Source organism: Aricia agestis, chromosome 20 (assembly GCF_905147365.1).
Source record: "Aricia agestis chromosome 20, ilAriAges1.1, whole genome shotgun sequence".
Taxonomy (NCBI): domain Eukaryota; kingdom Metazoa; phylum Arthropoda; class Insecta; order Lepidoptera; family Lycaenidae; genus Aricia; species Aricia agestis.
Genome location: NC_056425.1, coordinates 13,372,326 through 13,390,629, shown reverse-complemented (window position 1 = coordinate 13,390,629; position 18,304 = coordinate 13,372,326). Strand labels below are relative to the sequence as shown.

At 37.3% G+C, this 18,304-nt stretch overlaps 6 protein-coding genes across 6 annotated transcripts; 2 read left to right on the top strand and 4 right to left on the bottom strand.

The window, feature by feature from the left end:
• Positions 1–89: 89 nt before the first annotated feature.
• Positions 90–1,727, bottom strand: LOC121736926 (ATP-dependent (S)-NAD(P)H-hydrate dehydratase-like). The gene is made up of 2 exons (XM_042128394.1): positions 1,406–1,727; positions 90–878 (listed from the first exon to the last, which is right to left on the bottom strand). Exons 1-2 carry the CDS (start codon positions 1,661–1,663, stop codon positions 165–167), a joined length of 972 nt encoding a protein of 323 aa, XP_041984328.1. The 5' UTR covers positions 1,664–1,727; the 3' UTR covers positions 90–164.
• Positions 1,728–3,515: 1,788 nt separating this feature from the next.
• LOC121737179 (glutathione S-transferase 1-like) lies at positions 3,516–4,772 on the top strand. The gene is made up of 3 exons (XM_042128774.1): positions 3,516–3,946; positions 4,317–4,484; positions 4,607–4,772. Exons 1-3 carry the CDS (start codon positions 3,605–3,607, stop codon positions 4,742–4,744), a joined length of 648 nt encoding a protein of 215 aa, XP_041984708.1. The 5' UTR covers positions 3,516–3,604; the 3' UTR covers positions 4,745–4,772.
• A 23-nt stretch (positions 4,773–4,795) lies between these two features.
• LOC121737180 (methyltransferase N6AMT1) lies at positions 4,796–5,446 on the bottom strand. Its single transcript, XM_042128775.1, has one exon. It carries the CDS (start codon positions 5,444–5,446, stop codon positions 4,811–4,813), a length of 636 nt encoding a protein of 211 aa, XP_041984709.1. The 3' UTR covers positions 4,796–4,810.
• Positions 5,436–6,634, bottom strand: LOC121737181 (SNAPIN protein homolog). The gene is made up of 3 exons (XM_042128777.1): positions 6,369–6,634; positions 5,934–6,099; positions 5,436–5,576 (listed from the first exon to the last, which is right to left on the bottom strand). Exons 1-3 carry the CDS (start codon positions 6,515–6,517, stop codon positions 5,448–5,450), a joined length of 444 nt encoding a protein of 147 aa, XP_041984711.1. The 5' UTR covers positions 6,518–6,634; the 3' UTR covers positions 5,436–5,447.
• Positions 6,635–8,819: 2,185 nt separating this feature from the next.
• On the bottom strand, positions 8,820–13,716 carry LOC121737363 (leucine-rich repeat-containing protein 49). Its single transcript, XM_042129029.1, has 11 exons — positions 13,554–13,716; positions 13,307–13,479; positions 12,920–13,039; positions 12,387–12,596; positions 12,024–12,302; positions 11,720–11,873; positions 11,500–11,639; positions 10,307–11,431; positions 10,028–10,226; positions 9,722–9,946; positions 8,820–9,574 (listed from the first exon to the last, which is right to left on the bottom strand). Exons 1-11 carry the CDS (start codon positions 13,578–13,580, stop codon positions 9,371–9,373), a joined length of 2,856 nt encoding a protein of 951 aa, XP_041984963.1. The 5' UTR covers positions 13,581–13,716; the 3' UTR covers positions 8,820–9,370.
• A 2,275-nt stretch (positions 13,717–15,991) lies between these two features.
• On the top strand, positions 15,992–17,444 carry LOC121737301 (lanC-like protein 3). Its single transcript, XM_042128933.1, has one exon. It carries the CDS (start codon positions 16,070–16,072, stop codon positions 17,369–17,371), a length of 1,302 nt encoding a protein of 433 aa, XP_041984867.1. The 5' UTR covers positions 15,992–16,069; the 3' UTR covers positions 17,372–17,444.
• Positions 17,445–18,304: the final 860 nt, after the last annotated feature.

The following is an 18,304-nucleotide window of genomic DNA, read 5'->3' as shown; positions in this document are numbered from 1 at the left end:
TTGCAAAGTTTTTTTCTGTATCCAGTCCTTCCTGCAAAAGATATGACAAAAGTATCCTTAATAGTTAAGGGCCCACTCATAAAACAAAATTTTATTTGTTTGAATATAATTTTATTAAACGCGTATATTTTGTCTTATCAAATTAATGAGATACTGTTATAAATTCACAAAAACATTTTATCAAATGAAACATGGATTTCATTAATCATGTCTGAAGCTGTCATACTGCGACCATACTTCTTGAATCCCTCAGCATTGCACACTCTGGTTAATTTAGCTGCAGCAAACGATGCTGTACTTCGAGCCAATGCTTCCGATGTTGTACCATTGCAGTGCTTATGCTGGAGAGACCAATGGTAAAAAGTACCTAGAGCACCAGCCAATATGTCTCCTTGACCACCCGCTCGTCGGCCAGATCCTATTCCATCCAAGTGCCAGTCAAATTGACCATGATATTCATCAGTAGCGCCCTTCAGTAGCACAGACACAGCATTACCCCAGTGTGAATACCAGGTGTTTTCCGATTCTGGAATTGCCTCAATCAACTTTTTGGTCTCAACAAAATTTGGTGTCAATACAACTCCGGGCTCTGGGTAATCCTTAAGTACAGAAATGTTCTTGTAAACTGCATAGAGCCCATCAGCATCAATAACCAAAGGTTTTTTCAGATCCCTACTTATTTGTATGGTGTCATACGCTAGTTGTAAATTCTCTGGTTCCCTTCCCAGACCGGGCCCAAGGACAACTACATGTACTTTACTTAATATAGATCTTATATCTGTCAGTTTGTTTGGTATGACTATAAGGTCCGGGCTGTAAGATTTGATCACTGAAGCTGCTTCTTCCGTTGTAATAACATAAACCAAATCAGCACCCACCTGCAAAAATTACAGGATTTTAGATATGCATACATTCATAATATTTTATAGGGGTATTAAGTATATTAATTATTATTAGTATTTTACTAACATTAATAACGCCTAAAGCCCCAAGTAGTCACCAGAGACCTCAACAACAATTGAATAGCATTGTGTCTGGTTTTCCCACAATCGAGGTAATAATAATAAATAATATCATTTTTTTTAGTTAGGTTAAAGGTTCTAATTGTACTTGCTGGAAAAGGTATGTGATATAAAATATGTAAAACTTTGTCTGTTTATATAAAAACTAGTTTATTACCCCTATCTTTAATGCTGGGGCCACACTAAAGAGAAATGCCATTAATTATTGCAATAATGGGTGTTAATGTTGTTGCAATAATTAATGTCATTTCTTGTTAGTGTGGCCCCAGTAAAACTGATAAACCTTTTTAAAGAAATTTGATATGAAGATACTTTTGTGAAGGAATAAAAACTAAGGTTAAAGTTGTAGATAACAATATCTAGTTAATCTATAAAAAAAATACCTTCAGCGCAGATATGGCAGCAAAGTATGGTGCACCTGTATATTTTGCGGAACCTCCGACAACTGCAATTTTACCGGAGTCCCCTTTTCTTGTGCCTTCTAAATCTGGAACTACAAGTTTCGCGAGCAATGTCATTTCATCATTGCTGTTATTTTCAGACCGTTTCTCACAAGTATCTCGTTTATTGACAACACCTTCACAATGAAAGAAAGTCGAGTAGCAAAATATAAAGAATAATAATTTGAATGTATGCTGCATATTTCTAGGAGATAATAATACGATCCATCAATATTCAACACTTTATTTTTTGTAGAAAAGTATTTTTGTTTTGAAAGTCGAAACTTGAACTTTGAAATGTCAAAAGTTGATAAAACACATCCGGTACCTACGTGAAACGTCAATGTTACGTCTCGAACAAGAAGACGTCATATCCTGCTAATGTGACCCACTTTAAAATATTTTTAAAGTGGCCCATTCACTATCCTGCATTGCAATTTGCAGTCCCGCGCGCGCCGTGCCGTCCGCCGGCTTGCAGGATTGTAAATGCTGTCGCAACTCACAGCCCGCAGGCCGGCCACCATGCAGGCTTGCGACACCATTCACTATCCTGCATAAGCCGGCGGAAGGCAAAGCGGCCTGCCGTGAATGGGCCCTTTAAATCTCCCGCAGGCCGCAGAGTGCAGTCTTCAGGCGCGATATTATCGGTCACGGAATATATAACACTATAGAAAGGGGCATAGCAATTAGCAAGTAAGTTTCATTGAAACTGCTGTCGCCAAACTCACACAGTAACATTTTACGCAACAAAAGAAATAACCAATCACAAAGAGATTTGTTTTTTAAATACAATGTCGTAAAAACAACCCTAATCCTTTTGAAATAAAGAAGAATTTAAATTTAGCAATACCGGCTCTGACTACCGAGTTCAGTTATTCAACGCTAGATGGCGCTTGACTTGAAGTTGTACGCAATTTTACACCTAACGTGTTGACGTAGGTACGTAAACGTAAGGTTTAAATCCATACTCACGAATTTCCTTTTGTGTGCGAGTTATGTTATGTTCAGCTGGAAATAACTATGGCAACGCGAAAGGGCATATGCTTGCTTAGCACGGGGATTGAAATTTGTTTCCGATCTTCGTAGCACAGAGTACTTTATTATATATTGGAACTTCGTAGACAGAACATAAGAATAGTTTTTTTGATAAAAGGTCCTACGTTAAAGTATAAATTAGGTCGTACAAAACTTTACCTTTCTTGGACACAAGCATCCTACACTTCGCTCAGCCAATAAATTAACTCTTGCCTTCCCTTCCCACAACACTAACTTCTATGACTCTTCCTTCACCGTCTCTGCTATTCGTCTGTGGAATTCTTTACCCGAAAGCATACATAAGTCCAAATCTATTGATACTTTTAAAAAAAGACTCAAACAATATTACTTAGATTTAGCTGCAAACTCTTAAACCCTTACGATTTATCCTCTTCTTCGATTCATATTATTATATTACTTGTATGTATTTATTTTATTCGGTATAAAGTATCTATTATATTTATTTGTGTATTATATTTATTTATTTATATACTAATAGTATCTTATCTTATTTTTATTTTAAATATTTTTAGTTATATTTTATGGTTGCCTGGTAGAGACTGCTTCCAGCAGTAAGGCCGCCAATTCAAACTATTTCTGTTTTTGTAACATGTGTAAATTGATCTGTTTTGTTTGTTTGAATAAAGAGTTTTTTATTTTTATTTTATTACTTTAGAACAGGAACTATTTTCCAAGAAACTATAGTTATTTCTTGTCTTTATCTTTTATTTCTAGATCGACAATCCCCGTGCTAGAATAGTTGGTCTAAAGTCTAGTCAAGGTCTAAGTAAAATTCAATACAGTCAAGAAGTCAAGTTGTTCGATTCAGTAAAGTGGTAGATGGTTTATCGACCGATAACACGGAATATATAACACTAGGAAAGGGCATGACAATATAGAAAAACGATAGAAAATTGTTTTTCCGCCATAATATACTAATAGCCGAAGTGCCATGTTAAAAAAAAAATCTTATCTTTGGGGTGACTGACCTCTTTAATAGCTGACCTACCTCCTGTCATTTTTACTGATTCTTTCTAGTTTCTAGTTTCTTGCTCAAGTTTCAAAACAAAACTACGGCACCTACTTCTAAATTTTATTTGTTTAAAAATGTCTGCTATTAAACTTTACCACTTCCCACTGAGTGCTCCATCGAGAGGAGCCTTATTAGCTGCCAAATTAATTAATGTGCCCCTAGAAACAGTGATAGTTGATTTGTTTAAAAAGGAGCAACTCAGTGAAAGTTTTCTGAGGATTAATCCGCAGCACTGCGTTCCTACTCTCGATGATGATGGCTTCATCCTATGGGAGAGTCGCGCCATTGCGTGCTACCTGGCTGAAAGATACGGCGACGACAAATACTATCCTAAGGATATCAGAAAACGGGCGCTTGTGAATCAGAGGCTGTACTTTGATAGTTCATTTTTGTATCCCAGGATCAGAGCAATCTGCGTAAGTTTTCTTGCTACATAAACTTCGCCTTACGGCATTCTCTGCACCTCACGAACTGTCTGTTTTCCTTCAAAGAAAGTAGCCTATGTCCTTACTCCTTTTCCATGGTCTACTCCAGTGGTCCGCAACCTTTTTTTCCTACTGGCCACAAATTTAACACTATTTTGCCGGTGGGCGTGAATTTCAAAATGGTTTAACATCACGCGGGCCACTGATAAAGTCCTGGTGGGCCACAGGTTGGGGATAGCTGGTCTACTCTCTGTATGTGCTAATTTACATAAAACCGGTCTAGTCTCAAAAACTTAGCTTTATAAATTATAATGTTAATAAATATTAAAGTTGTAAACCTAAGGAATGCTATTTCTTGCAGCATCCCATCCTTTTCAGTGGAATAACAGAAATTAAGGAATCATTGAAGATAGACTTGAACTCAACACTTGGGTTTCTTGATCAGTTCCTGGCAAACTCCAAATGGGTAGCTGGTGATGAGCTGAGCATTGCTGATACAGCAATATTGGCATCCATGACTTCTATTCTTGTGAGTATTATGTAATTCCAACTAATAATTAAATCACCTATACACCTAAACTATTGTATATTATTATTTTTAATTAAAACCCTTCTGTTACTACTAATATTTGTTTTTTTTTTAATTTACAGGAGGTAGGTTGGGATATTTCTGCCTTTCCTAATATTCAGAGGTGGCTCAATGACTGCACGTCCATCCCTGGGTATGAAGAAAATATGGAGGGAGCAAGATTATTTGGGGCAGCTGTTAGGAAGAACATTAAGACTTAATAATAAATAATTTTATTATTTAAACATATATTGAATATTTTCAAAATACTTATTTTTACAAATATATTAATCATAATTTGCAAACTTATAAAACTTTAACACAAGTTGCCTTTCGTTCCTAACTTTTCTCTGTATTACTGTTTCTGCAATATAGCCGTGCCGTTTCATAATTTGAATCACTTCATTTGGAATGTTTTCTTCTATCAACAGGATATAAAAAACTCCTGAGGGAGACAATATCTTTGGTATGACAGCCAGTAATCTGTCTATGACTTCTCTGCCTTTGACGCCGCCAGCCCAGCTTGCTTCGATGCCATTCCCCTTGCACTCTTCAGGATCGGTCACCACATATGGTGGATTAAACAAAACAATATCAAACTTATTATTCACAAAACCGCTGGCCAGGTCCATATTCACAGTTTCTACTATAACATTGTTACGTTGAGCGGTACTTTTAGTCATAACGCAGGCCTTAATATTAATGTCAGTGCTGAAACAGAGTGTTCCCGGGAACGCCATTCCGAATGCTGTAATGACCACCCCACTTCCCGAACCAACTTCCAAACACAATAGGGGTTTTTTGGTTTTTAAAAATTCCAAATCTTTTTCTAAGGCATCAATGAGCAGGAAGCTGTCCTCTGCTGGCTCATAAACATGGTCGAAGTCAGCTTTGTCTATGTGATTTTGATAAGGTGTTTCCATGTTAGTTGATAGAGCCCAAGTCGGGGACGACAGCGCTCGTACTTTGTTCAGGTTCTTGTGGCACTGTCGTCACTATTGGCCTTACGCTCTTCTCTTTATTCACCATGCGTCTTATTTCATTTAGTCTATCCTGCAATAAAAACAAGAAAAATCAATAAATTTTGATATAACAGATTTAAATTCAATTTTCATGAGTGTTCTTATTCGTCTAAGCGTTTCATCTAATTTGAGGTTTTATCAAAGCTGTTTATCATGAACTTGATGATGCCCGTAACTCCGTTGTGCCAAAAATCGTTTATGGCATGGGAATTTTCCCGAGATAAAGTATCTTATGTCCTTTCCCGGGACTCAAAGTATCTCTATACCAAATATCAGTCAAATCGGTTCAGCGGTTTGGGCTTCAAAAGGTAACATACAGACAGATACACTTTCGCATTTATAATATTAGTATGGATTAATATATGAATTTTGTAAAAAAGAAAAATACCTGTGTTGTCTGCAAGACATTCAATATAACAGTAACTCTCTGTTTGCAAGCAATCAGTTTCTTAACATAAGGATCTAAATCTGGATGGTCGTTCAAAGCTTGCCTGACCTTCTGTAATTCCTCATTCAATGAGTCAATTTGTTGCTTCAACTCTAGTTGTGATATCCTGAAAATTGGAAGGATGGAAATGTTCGAAAATAGGAATGTAGTTTTGTAATTTAAATAAAAACAGTAAGTTGACATGAATAGGCAAATGTGGTGTGACCATCGAGCATAGAAATAGTTCAGAAATGTATGTATCTATAAGTTTACCACAATATAGTCCAACAGGCAACAATATAGACCAAGAGAAGAGGTTCGTAAGAGTGATGTCAATAAAAAGTTTTGTGGCTAAGCTCAGTTTGATGGTAACTGTTTTATAAGCGTTCCACATACCTGGTTGCTCTTACTCTGTCGTCAAGCTGATCTACAGTGGGTTTTAGGAGACTTATAAGCCCCTCGGCTAGAGTGTCTCTTGTTGGGTTGTCGCAAAGGTTCCCTGTGTTTTCATCGGCAGACGTAGTTGTACTCTCTGTATCGTCCATGTCGTGTCCAATCTCAAATATACATTATAGTAAGGGATAACGAGTTAAACAAGGGTTAGTTATTAATTTTTATCTACTTTTCTGAAAATGGAAAAATTCGGCAAATAGTTTTTTGAAATGTCAAATGCCAACGAGCTAGCTGTCAGATGTCAAATACGTCAAAACTCAAAGTGAAAACGATTCTTTTTCAGAAAATATGCAATATTACATTGGGCAATGGGAACGTAATAAATGAATGCTCAAAAGGGGGGTGTGGATGGGAAAGTCGAAAGCAGAAATTTTGACTATTATAATTAGGAGATAAACATACTGGCTAGTCGGTAATCCGTACGCTGCCGATTCAGCGGACGTACTGTGAAAAAATTATCCGTTTGATGCGAGACGTCCGTTTATTATATTTAAAAAGTGAGTACGGTAATGTTATTGTAAGCTTACAACAATGAAATATGATAGTTTTGGGAAAGGTCGTGGTAGGCACTAGGCTCCCTGCAAACTATGGAGTGTAGATGGAGGAGAACTATCTGATATCTCTGTATGTAAAATGTGTCCGCTGAAATGCGTTAAATTAGGCTGGCCTCACACAGCCGGAACTTCATAATCGGAAATTCATATTATTAATTCAGAAAGACCGGAATACCATACAATATCAGTACGCTCCACACACATTCTGATTTTTTTAGATTATGAATTTCTGATTATGAAATTCATATTATTAATTCAGAAAGACCGGAATACCATACAATATCAGTATGCTCCACACACATTCTGTTTTTTTTTTCAGATTATGACTTTCATAGATCGATCTGTAAGAATATGAATTTCCGATTATGAAATACCGGCTGTGTGAGGGTGGCGCTACAGTAGTAACAGGGTACATTTTAAATCATTTAGCAGCTTTTATTTCAGCTATTTTAGGTTATATTTTAAGATACTTCAATCTATATTTTGTCACCAACGGCTACATTCATTCCATACCCTTTGCTGCAGCTTGCGCCACTCTTGAAGGATTTTTTAATTGTTATTTACTGCGTACAGCTGGACACTTTCAAATATCCCCCATATAAGATAGATCTCCTCCATCTACCCTCCATCACAATAGACATAATTCTGTCTACTCTGTCTCCATACTGCAAACGCAATAAACTGTCAACACACTGTGGACACGTGCCGTCGACTGCCGCCGACACCTGCCGCCGACTGCCGCCGACATACTGCCATTCGTCTGTAATGCCGGCTCTTGATATAGGCGAACGCGTTGGCCAACGCGTCTGCAGACGCGTTGGCAGTGCGCTTGCAACGGCGTTTGTGAGTAATCCACACATAGGAAGATCGTTCAGTATGCTTTGGATCGCGCCAATGTGCGGACGGATTCAAAATGGATGTTTAGTCGCTAACAGCTGCAGCTGTTTATTTATTCACAGCTTATAATTACTTTGTAAATGTGGACAAGAAAAAGTTTTTAAAGAGTATTCTGGAAATAAATAAATAAAAGGCGAGAAAACGTAACAAACAAAGAAATAAACTCACTTTTACATAATATTTTATAATATTAAAATAATATAAGTAATTATTTTATTACCTACTTATTATTTATTAAATTATTACATACAAAAATTATTACATATTATAATAATTATCATAATTATAACTCCGGGCAAACTGATCGCGCGGCCTATGTGTGGATGGAGCGCGAAGCTTGCGACAAATGTCCTTTGATCTTTTGCCGACATTTCCGACCCGCGAGGCAAGCTCGCAGATGCGTCGGCCAACGTCTAAATACCTACGGCCAACGCGCGAACGCCCGTTCTACACATTGGGCCAACGCGTCTGCAGACGCGTTGGCCAACGCGTTCGCCTATATCAAGAGCCGGCATAAGAAGAAGTTTATTAATGCACTATTTAATAACACGCGCGTTAAACTTAGTGCATTTGTTTGGCTAACGTCAAAACTGAACCAAATACTGGAATCAACAACGCTGTTGAAACTTTTTGAGAAAAATTCTCAGAGATCGGTAGTTTAGGGTAGTTAGAAAAGAAAAGATTAGACTTCAATTTGACTCCAAGTATAGCTTACTTAACTTACTAAAAAAAAGTACCAAAAGTTATAAAAAGACAACTACCAGAATATGTTGCCCGCAGCTTTGTAGCGCCAAAATTCGTTGAGATAGGGTATGGATTTTGAAGTGCTGACTAGAATACATTTCTTAATTACAAAAAGATTATCAAATTAAACATTTGGTGATATCAGTATATTTTTATTTTATTAACGATTTCAATTTCAAAAACGTTCATGGTTTGATTCGTAACTTGATTTTCATACTGGTTGGCGTCTTGATTCTATTAACTATTGAGCAACTTGTTTTAATTCCCTAAACTACTTATTCTCGCTTCGGTCTGACGACACTGCAGCGGTAACTATTTATTTTTACACTGTAAACAATTAAAGGTTCCAAGTCCCAACTCCCATCATTATAGATATTGATTTTTATGCGTAGCAGTCAAACGTTTAGTCGGGTTATGCCAAGTTAAAGCCTGCTGTACATATTGAGCCAGCGCATTGGGCTATCGTGTAGAGACCTACTTAGGTTCGCCATAAGTTGAGACTTGGAAGCGACATTCCGTACTCTACACGTTGGGCCAATGTGTGCAGCGGGCTCTAGACGGCATAATTAACGGCTTAATGATGCCGTCTAGAGACCGCTGCAAAATTTGTCCACATTAAGTAGGTTCGTCATGGTGGTGCCTGGCTAACAAAATACTCGCTGATAGGTTATCTTCGAGACTTTCCAGATTACCTTTATAACAAACTTTTACTTAGTACGTACAACTGTCGAAAATGGAACTGTTTTTTAATCACAAGGAATCGAAAAGCGACCGCAACTGTTCTTTGACATGGGATTCCATGTCTGAGAAGTCTTGTAGCACCTCCTCTATCATTTCTATGAATATGCTCGGCCATTGGAGCTCCAACGTGCGTAAACGCTGTGCTGCTCCACAAGCTAACTCTATGGCATGGGACAGCTGACCCCGACCACGGACTCGCCAGCTCATCTCTTCCTGAAATTGACACATTAATAGCTAGAGTAGCTTCATCAATCAACACCAATAGTCAATACAGTCTAGCTAAAGTTCAAACTTTTCAAGTGAAGCCAGCTAACTACACTCCCTCGCATAACGTTAAATTAAGAACAAATGTAATTTTACCTGCGAAATATGTCCCTTTTTGTACTGCAAAGCTTCTTTAGCGATGACGTCTCTGAGGGCTGGATCAGCATTTCTCAACCAGGCTTTGGCGCTTATTGAAGTATTTCCACTTTTCCCTAATCTAGATAATAATGGCTGCAGTGGTGCATCAGGCAATGCTCGAAGGACCATATCACTAAGGCCGTTGTATGTTATATTCGCTTGTTTTATCTCTTCATCAGTGATCTATGTAAAAATTGTTTTGTTATTAAGGCAGAAAAAATCTAAGATAGATTTAGTTTGTTGCAGTCATCGATCATTACTTACCTGTTCTTCATTAATGTCTTTTAAGCCCCAATGTGCTAGTCTATAGACGGCGTACTCCCGCCAACTCTTCAGGGATATAGGATTGCCTTCAGGAATTACGGTTATTCCTGTAATGCCCCGCAGTTCAGCTAACGCATGTAACTGTCCAAAGTACTGTAAACCAGTCGCACGCACCGAAATGTGAACGATGTTTGGAAACCTATATAATGGAAAACAATGATGTTAAAGTATTTAAGATTGTTCAATCTAAAGAATGTCATGTACTACAGAGATACTTACTTTTCTTTCAATTCCGGTAGGCACTGTGCTACTGCATTAAAGTGCATGTAATGAAAGGCAGCCCGCGTGACTGTCCGTGCTCGATCCCATTCCCAATCTCTTGCCAGGCGCCGTATCGCTCCAGCACCCCAGGCACTCACTAAACCATCTCCTACCTCCACCAAATAGTCCACGCCTTGTTCTCTGTCCTTCGAAACTGGCATCTGCTTCGGCACAGGCTCCGAAGATTTCAGGTTTGCTAAATTTTTTACTGGTTTGGGTCTCGCAGTAGCCGCGCGATTAGCGGATGAAGCTCTTTCATTTCTTCGTGTTATGGTTGCACTGCGGATATTCCTTTTGCCCAGCTTGCTATTGAGTGATCCTTGTCGACGTAACATTTTGCTATTGTTTTCGCTGCTGGACGAAGTTGACGTCATTACAGAATCAGGATTTGTAATACCTGAAATATTGCTAGTTGTGTCATTTTGTTTGCCTGCAGATTTATTTCTTTGATTTTCGGGATCGCAGACAGACTTTGAACGTACGGAGCCAAAGTCTTTCCTTCTTAAAACAGTAGGGACGCGTCTGAGTTGTTTCTTTCCAGCCTCATCTTCTGAATCACTGGAAGACTGTAACGAACTGAAAGGCGAATCTCCAACGGGTTCCATGCTAGACATACTTTCCCAACGTTTCAGTATAGGTTCTGTACCATCTGCTAATTTGACATTTTCTAATGATGATATAATAGGGAGCAATATGGGTGGCAATCGTAGATCACTACTGGTTGATGTGGAATGAGACGCGTCAGTTTCTTGGGAAGCACTTCTGTCTGAGAAGTTTACCCGTTTTTCCGACAACTTTCGTGCTGTGGAACTTCTTTGTAGCTTACGCAGGAGGTTTGGTTCCGTATTTCGAGTATCGGAAATATTATGTCTTATATTAGTATCACTAGAATTATTTTTGCTATCAGAAAGCACTGCATCTACGTGTTGTGTGGATGCAATGATATCCGGGACAACTACCGTTTCTATGGTTTGTGTGCTATCGTTTTGTGTTTCTAAATTGGCAACTTGACTAAGCAGTTCCTTTCCTATTTCATCGTGTTTGGACGGACTAGGCGTATTGGAAAAACATTTATTTTCGGTCCTAAAAGAAGAAAAGTATTGTCATCTTCGTTCTAAAGTAATTAAAATCGGTAGGTTTCCAAAACATACCTCAGCAGTTCCCAGTTAGTCCTAGCATTATGTATTATCTGATCCCTCCGGGCCGCTTGCTGCGCTGATCCACTTAAAGCACAGTATGCTGCATGAGCTGCTTCTTTGTTGCTTCTCCAAGCCGTTGCTGCTCTGCGGACCTTGAAATTTTCTAGTATTATATTAATATGTTCAATCAGTTCGTCAGAGCTTCTGGATTTGTTAAATTATCGATCTTTACCTGTTCAGTGACATTCATGTTTGTGAGGGTCACGAGGTTCGGTAAATACGAGACTAGAAACGGCGTGCAGTCTCCGCCCAATGCTACAGGATTACTATCGAGTGACACTTCTTCGAGTGATGTCGCTTCAGCCACTGATGCGACGTCCTCAATGCTACAATGTTTAACAGGTTGACAAACATTTACAAGAATTTTATATTAGGTGCTTATAACTATGGTAAGGAATGTAAGTATTTTTAAATTAAATGATTATTGTATTTCATTTATTGTACTTCTAGAATCGAGAAGATATTTCTAATCTTACCTCTGTAAATCATTGTTGCCCAAATACAGTTTTTGTAATTTCGTTGTGTTCTGAAATCCGAGCAGTTTTCGTAGTCGATTTCGTTTAAGATTTAATTCCCTCAACGATATTAAACCTTGTAGATCACTCTGTCCTATACATTTAATTTGGTTACCAGCTAAATTGAGCACTTTTAACTCGCTGAGGTTCGATAAACCGCCTACTTTCATTATTCTATTGCCGTGCAGATCGAGAACTTCTAATTTAATGAGATTGGACAGTCCTTCTATTCTTTTGATCCTAAAATATATAAAAAAAACTTAAGTTTCTTGTATTGTTTCTGAAATGGGATTCTTAAAATGGGATAAAAAAATCTTAATTTACCTGTTCTTTCCCATTAAAAGGACTCGTAAGCTAAAAAGTCTATCTAATGAACATATTTTGTCTATTTGGTTATCGTAAACATCTAGGAACACTAATTTCACGAGATCTAGGCCGGAGAGTCCCAGTAAGCTGTTTATGAGGTTGTGTTGGAGAGATAATAAACGCAAATCGGGCTCTCCGACTATGTTTGGAATCGAAGAGAGACCCCGCCTGAAAGAAAATGTACTATTAACGGTCAGCAAACCTTGCACGAATGTCCCATTCTTAACCAGAGAGGTGTTGCAGTAGGATACTGTAGCTCTACAGATTTACAGAAATTGCGAACGCGGTTTAAAATACGAGGGTACTGGACAGGTTAAAGCACAGTTTGGAAATCCCAAGATTTTTAGAGGTTTGGAAGAGTGGTAAGGACGACGCTCGTTATGGGCAAGCACATTAACTCTTACCAGTTACCACCAGAGTCCAGACACAAGAGTAAATAATATACAAAGTCTTCTTTTCAGATAATGTCAATTTTTTTTTAATTTTCTTACCTATCGAGACTAATTCTATCTGGCAATCGTTCTTTCTCTTGTGGCGTACGAAAAAGTTGCACTTTACCCTCTCCCACTGCTTGCAAATTGACAACATCGTCTTTCCCATCGTAGGAATTGCTGTGAAAGAAATAGAAATGTAAATATTCGTCAAACTTATTTTGGTTAAGGCCTACTAGTCACTGACCTCCATTATAATGGAGGTCAGTGCCTACTAGTTCATACGTTGGATGGATAAAAAATCATGTTAGGTAAATCTCTCTTGGCGTGCGTTTCATTTAAGTAATTTTGGCCAACGATAAGAACGTTAGGAAGACAGGCTCTCTGGCTGTTGATCAACAATAATTAATGTAGTCTACAAAAATATCGTTATTACTTATTACTTACCCTAATAATGTAGTGTTTGAGCGTTGCAAAGTTGATCGCTCGCGGGGATCAGCTAAAGCTGGTCTTATCTGTAGAAATTGACGATCATCACCGTCGGCAGCATTATCGATGCGAGGTCCACTGGCATCAAAGGAATGAGCTGATCTTCCTCTTGTCCGAAAGGCTTTTCTTACCTAAAAAGTACTGGCTGAAATCATATTGTTCTAAAAACTATAAAGAATTCAAAACCAAAGAGTATTTTACTCACATTCCCGCGGTTAAATGAAATAGGCATTAGTTTAGTAGGAAAATATCAACTGTACAAAAAGGTTTGTATATATATTTTGGTCCCATTAAAAATATTATTACATAATACGAAAATAAATTCGTAGAAAATACAGTTTTGGTCCACTTAGTCTATATTACATCTTGTTGCTAAGTTACTGTATCAGCCTAATATTACATTGTTGATTGTACATTGTAAGCAAATTGGAAGAGTCATAAGTTAGAGCTAGTAAATGTTTGCTTCAGTATTTATAATTTGTACAATTTTATTATCCTAGGTGCAAGGCATAATGTCAATTAAATTCAGATTCAAAAATTATTTACTGTTTTTTTCTGCTAAAAATATTTAAAAAAATGCAAATGACATTGACATATGAGATTAGATATTAGAGAATGACACTACTCTACGATTCTACACAAATATATACTAGTAATCTGTGTCTACACTCTACACATATGTGACTGTGCCAGGGAAAAGGGACCACTTAAGCGGTATGGAGTTATTGATATCTTCTAAAACTAGATAAAATTACCTATCGAGTAAAAAAAGAATCATTTTCTTAGATGCAACCATTATTTTTTAATATTTTTTTAAACTTGTAGTAGGCAAAATGTACAAGTTGAGAAAAATGACTTTGAAGTTTAAGCTCGTGAAAAATACACTTCTACTAGGAAGTTATGGAATGATTGGTACCAAGTTAATCTACTATCATCAAAGATTGAAAAAAGATATCAATGGTCTCAATAACTGTAATGGTTTGAAAGGTTTACAAAGAAGAAACATGCAAGAGTGGAAAAAATGAAGTATCTTAATTACTGAATAATTTTAAGAAAATACGCTATACTCAATGGATTATTAATTATGGTTATATATTTGAAGTAGTAAAGGAACGGAAAAAATAAAAATACTATGTATCTTTTATGTTTTTTTAATCAAAAGTATTAAAATTATCATAAATTAGTTTTACACATTGTCATAACATAAAACAACTAAATTTTATGATTTTTTAAAGTAACATCACAAAATCAGCTAAAATATACATAAGCACAGAGATCCAAAGATAGTAATGATGCTATGTACTATGTTTTGTAGTAATTATCGTGTTTTAAAGTTTAGTGGTTTGATAGTGTTTTTCCTACGGAAATATAATTAGGGTACCACTTTGAGGACCTAGTAAAGTTTAGTGTCACAAGTAAAATAACTACTATTTAACATGATTAATATTACAGAAATCGTGTTATCACTATGTTAAATAGTAAAGTAAATGTATTTTGATAGTAAAATAAATGTTTTTCTGCGAATATTCGTTTGTAAGGAAATTATTCATTAATATTCTAAGTCAGGTACCACTTCACTAAACTTTACACTGGCTTACTTACAAAAAACTTTAAGTATATTTTGCTTACAAAAAAAACAGCTTGACAAACTAAAATAATTTAAGCAAAAAGAAATCATTTTTTTTTATTTCTTAAACTATTAACCAGATTCAGAGCGCTCATCAAGTTCCCTTTGTTTGCAAAAATAAACGTTATTTCTTTTTTGATTTCTGTGGCCCAGTTGGCCACAGTAGCCGCATTTGGGTGTTTTACGTCTTTGGCTTTCTATCGTGAGTACCGACGTCGATGGGGTTGCTGAGTCAGTACTTATGAGCGGCATTACCACGTCATGTAATGGATTTTCCGTAGCACTTGTTGTAATGGTTTTTATAGGTTCTGGACACAACACATCTTGAGCGTCAGGGGAAACATACTGACGAATTTTTTGGAACAAATATTGTTGTCGCTCATACGATAACCTTACAGGCGGTATTGTAGTCGGACTAGCATTTCGAGTGAAATCACAAGTTGGATTAAAAACTGCGATGTTTTTGATATCTTGGTCATCAAACCTTTTGGTACATTGCAGGACTCCAGGATCATTAATGGATGCTTTGTAGTGGTTGTAAGAAAGCAGCATGGGCACGCTTTGTGGGGATTTTTCTTTAAAAAAATCGGCCCAATTGTATGAATGCACATTCATTATTTCGCCAGTTTCATTACCGACAAGAACTGCCGTAACAGTGTCTGAATTATGGCAAGCTGAAACGGCGCAATATCGAGCCAAATGAAAAATACTTCACTTGTCAAATATTACCTCAAAGTGGTACCCTTGGTACTAAACTTCGTGACCTATTATGATACTGAAATATTATGATTATATTTGTATTATTATATACATAATGTTATTTAAGGTATTAATAACCGATTAGTAAAAAAAACTCAATCTGCATAGTTTTCGACAAATTTTAGAAAATCGCTTATAACTCGATAACTAAAATCCTCAAAGTGGTCCCTTTTACTAGACACAGTCACATATATATATTTTTTTAGGTAGGTACCTACTAGTAATCTGTGTCTACGATAGGTATACGACGAAAAAAACAAAAACAAAATTCGAAATTAAACAAAAATAATAATAATTAATTTTATAGCAAATTTACATGAATCGTTGAGTAATTAATGATCAAGATTTTGCGGATTGCTAATCCAGTCCCTATCCTCCATAGATTTTTTACCTTTGCGTGTCCTGCGAACAAAATGGTGAGATATTTTCCAAATCCTTACCAAGATTTACAGCCAGGAGTAAAGTTTACGATCAATAAATATGAATTAAACAATCGGATCGAGGAGCACATAAAATATATTACGAAAAAGTTTCCGGCAACGTCTAAGTATGTCGACGGAGGGCTATACGTCGGTGTTACCGGCGTTTCGTTCATGTTTTATCAGTTGGCTAAGAATCCCCTGCTCTCAGAGAACAAGGGTGTCTACATGGAGAAAGCTCTTGAATATCTTACCCCCGCTCTGAACGTTTCGGCGGGAGAAAAGACGTCGTTTTTACTCGGCGACGCTGGTACGTTCGCTCTAGCCGCAGTCGTAAAGAAGGAACTAGGCGACAGTCACTTCGTAGATTATGTCCAAATGTACAAATCTCTGCACGAACAGTATCTGAACCCAAAGTTTCTGAAGTGCGGTGGTGACGAGTTTTTCGTTGGTCGTTCGGGCTACCTCGCCGGCGCGCTGTGGCTGACGCGCGAACTAAAAACTCAAGTATTCACGAATGAGGAGCTATACCAAATATGTGACGTCATAGTCTTGTCTGGGAAGGAATTCTCCAGAAGAAACCGGAGCCCGTGTCCTCTTATGTACCACTACTACAACACACAATACCTCGGTGCTGCCCACGGAGTTAGCTTCATTCTACAAATGTTGCTTTCTGTACCAGGTTACCTGGACTACAATAAATCAGCAGCTCAAGATATTCAGGCGACCACTGACTTTCTGGCATCTCTCCAGACTTCGGAAGGTAATTGGCCATGCTGTTTGGAGGAGATTACTATGTCGGATCACAAGCTGGTTCACTGGTGTCATGGAGCCCCCGGTACCATTTACTTAATGGCTAAGGCATATTTGGTGTTCAAGGATACAAAATACATGAATGCTTGCATCCGAGCTGGTGAGGTTGTGTGGAACAAAGGTCTGCTGCGGAAAGGTCCAGGTATTTGCCACGGGGTCGCAGGTAGTGGCTATGTATTTCTGCTGCTGTACAGGTTAACTGGTGATGAGAAATACTTGCACAGAGCCAAAATGTTTGCTGACTTCATGTATACAGGTGAATTTTTGAAGGATGCCCGTTTGCCTGACAGTCCACACAGTTTATACGAAGGTACAGCAGGAACTGTCTGCTTTTTGGCAGATTTACTTGTGCCAGATAAAGCAGAGTTCCCTTTCCAAGATGTTTTTTCTATACAGTACATATAGAAATGGAAGACTTGAGTTTGTGAGATAAATTTTTATTTTTGCCCCTTTATGTGTTAAATTATTTTACTGTATTATTTATTGCATAGTTACATACTTAAAAAAATAAATTGAATTTACCAGTATTGCCGTTTTAACTTTATTCCCATGCTTCTGTTAAAAAGCTTCATTTATAGCTTAAAAATTCAAAAGAAGTTGAATGAATCTGAATGTTGTTGACAGTAATGCTGCATAATTTTCTAGCTATTTTCTTGTCAGTGCTGCTAATAGCGGTAGAATATTTATTCTCTAATCATTTCTAGCTCAAGCCACTAGATTTAAACTTATATAGTAAAAATGTTGTCTCCAAATAATATTTTGGTAATATTAAACATTTTAAAGCTTAAATACATAAGCTATGGAATACTTTATCACTGTGAGAATGAGTACAACTCTTCCTTGATTCAGAAAATGTTTAATGAGATGCAAATATTTGTGAACTGCCAGCAAATAAATAGAAAATATCATTTTGCGAAATCCAAACATGGTTTCATCATTGATAGTGACTGCGAAAGTTGGGATCATGTTTTATCAAACGCTTCATTTAATTTACCGAACACATGGATTGTAGTTGGCTCAAATTTCACAAATACTGTTGCTAGTTTATCACAATATCCAATAGAAATAGATTCAGATGTTAACATACTTGTGAAAAACCAATTTGATCTGCATGAGATCTTTAACACTGGATTTTATACTAGGGGCAAAGTTATAGTAAAGCACCTCGGCTACATTGATGCTAAAGTGACCAATATCACTCGCAAACCAAGACTTGGGACCGTTCTGGGGGGTGTGACACTCAAGTGCCCCATAGTTGTGACAGACAATGTGGTGAACGAGACGTACCTACACTTCATTGACCGCTGGAGACCACCCACTAGGGATGCGGTCCACAAA

What these genes read in the sequence shown, in the direction of transcription:
- LOC121737363 (XM_042129029.1), bottom strand. Translation starts at nt 13,580, where the DNA reads ATGCCTATTTCATTTAACCGCGGGAAT. An exon ending in GGCAACAATGATTTACAGAG is followed by an intron (nt 11,874 to 12,023) that starts GTAAGATTAGAA and finishes TAAACATTGTAG; the next exon opens with CATTGAGGACGTCGCATCAG. An exon ending in ACTAACTGGGAACTGCTGAG is followed by an intron (nt 11,432 to 11,499) that starts GTATGTTTTGGA and finishes TTCTTCTTTTAG; the next exon opens with GACCGAAAATAAATGTTTTT.
- LOC121736926 (XM_042128394.1), bottom strand. Translation starts at nt 1,663, where the DNA reads ATGCAGCATACATTCAAATTATTATTCTTTATATTTTGCTACTCGACT. An exon ending in CTGCCATATCTGCGCTGAAG is followed by an intron (nt 879 to 1,405) that starts GTATTTTTTTTA and finishes TAATTTTTGCAG; the next exon opens with GTGGGTGCTGATTTGGTTTA.
- LOC121737301 (XM_042128933.1), top strand. Translation starts at nt 16,070, where the DNA reads ATGATCAAGATTTTGCGGATTGCTAATCCAGTCCCTATCCTCCATAGA.
- LOC121737181 (XM_042128777.1), bottom strand. Translation starts at nt 6,517, where the DNA reads ATGGACGATACAGAGAGTACAACTACGTCTGCCGATGAAAACACAGGG. An exon ending in GACAGAGTAAGAGCAACCAG is followed by an intron (nt 6,100 to 6,368) that starts GTATGTGGAACG and finishes TCCAATTTTCAG; the next exon opens with GATATCACAACTAGAGTTGA. An exon ending in ATGTCTTGCAGACAACACAG is followed by an intron (nt 5,577 to 5,933) that starts GTATTTTTCTTT and finishes TTTTTATTGCAG; the next exon opens with GATAGACTAAATGAAATAAG.
- LOC121737179 (XM_042128774.1), top strand. Translation starts at nt 3,605, where the DNA reads ATGTCTGCTATTAAACTTTACCACTTCCCACTGAGTGCTCCATCGAGA. An exon ending in CCAGGATCAGAGCAATCTGC is followed by an intron (nt 3,947 to 4,316) that starts GTAAGTTTTCTT and finishes TATTTCTTGCAG; the next exon opens with CATCCCATCCTTTTCAGTGG. An exon ending in CATCCATGACTTCTATTCTT is followed by an intron (nt 4,485 to 4,606) that starts GTGAGTATTATG and finishes TTTAATTTACAG; the next exon opens with GAGGTAGGTTGGGATATTTC.
- LOC121737180 (XM_042128775.1), bottom strand. Translation starts at nt 5,446, where the DNA reads ATGGAAACACCTTATCAAAATCACATAGACAAAGCTGACTTCGACCAT.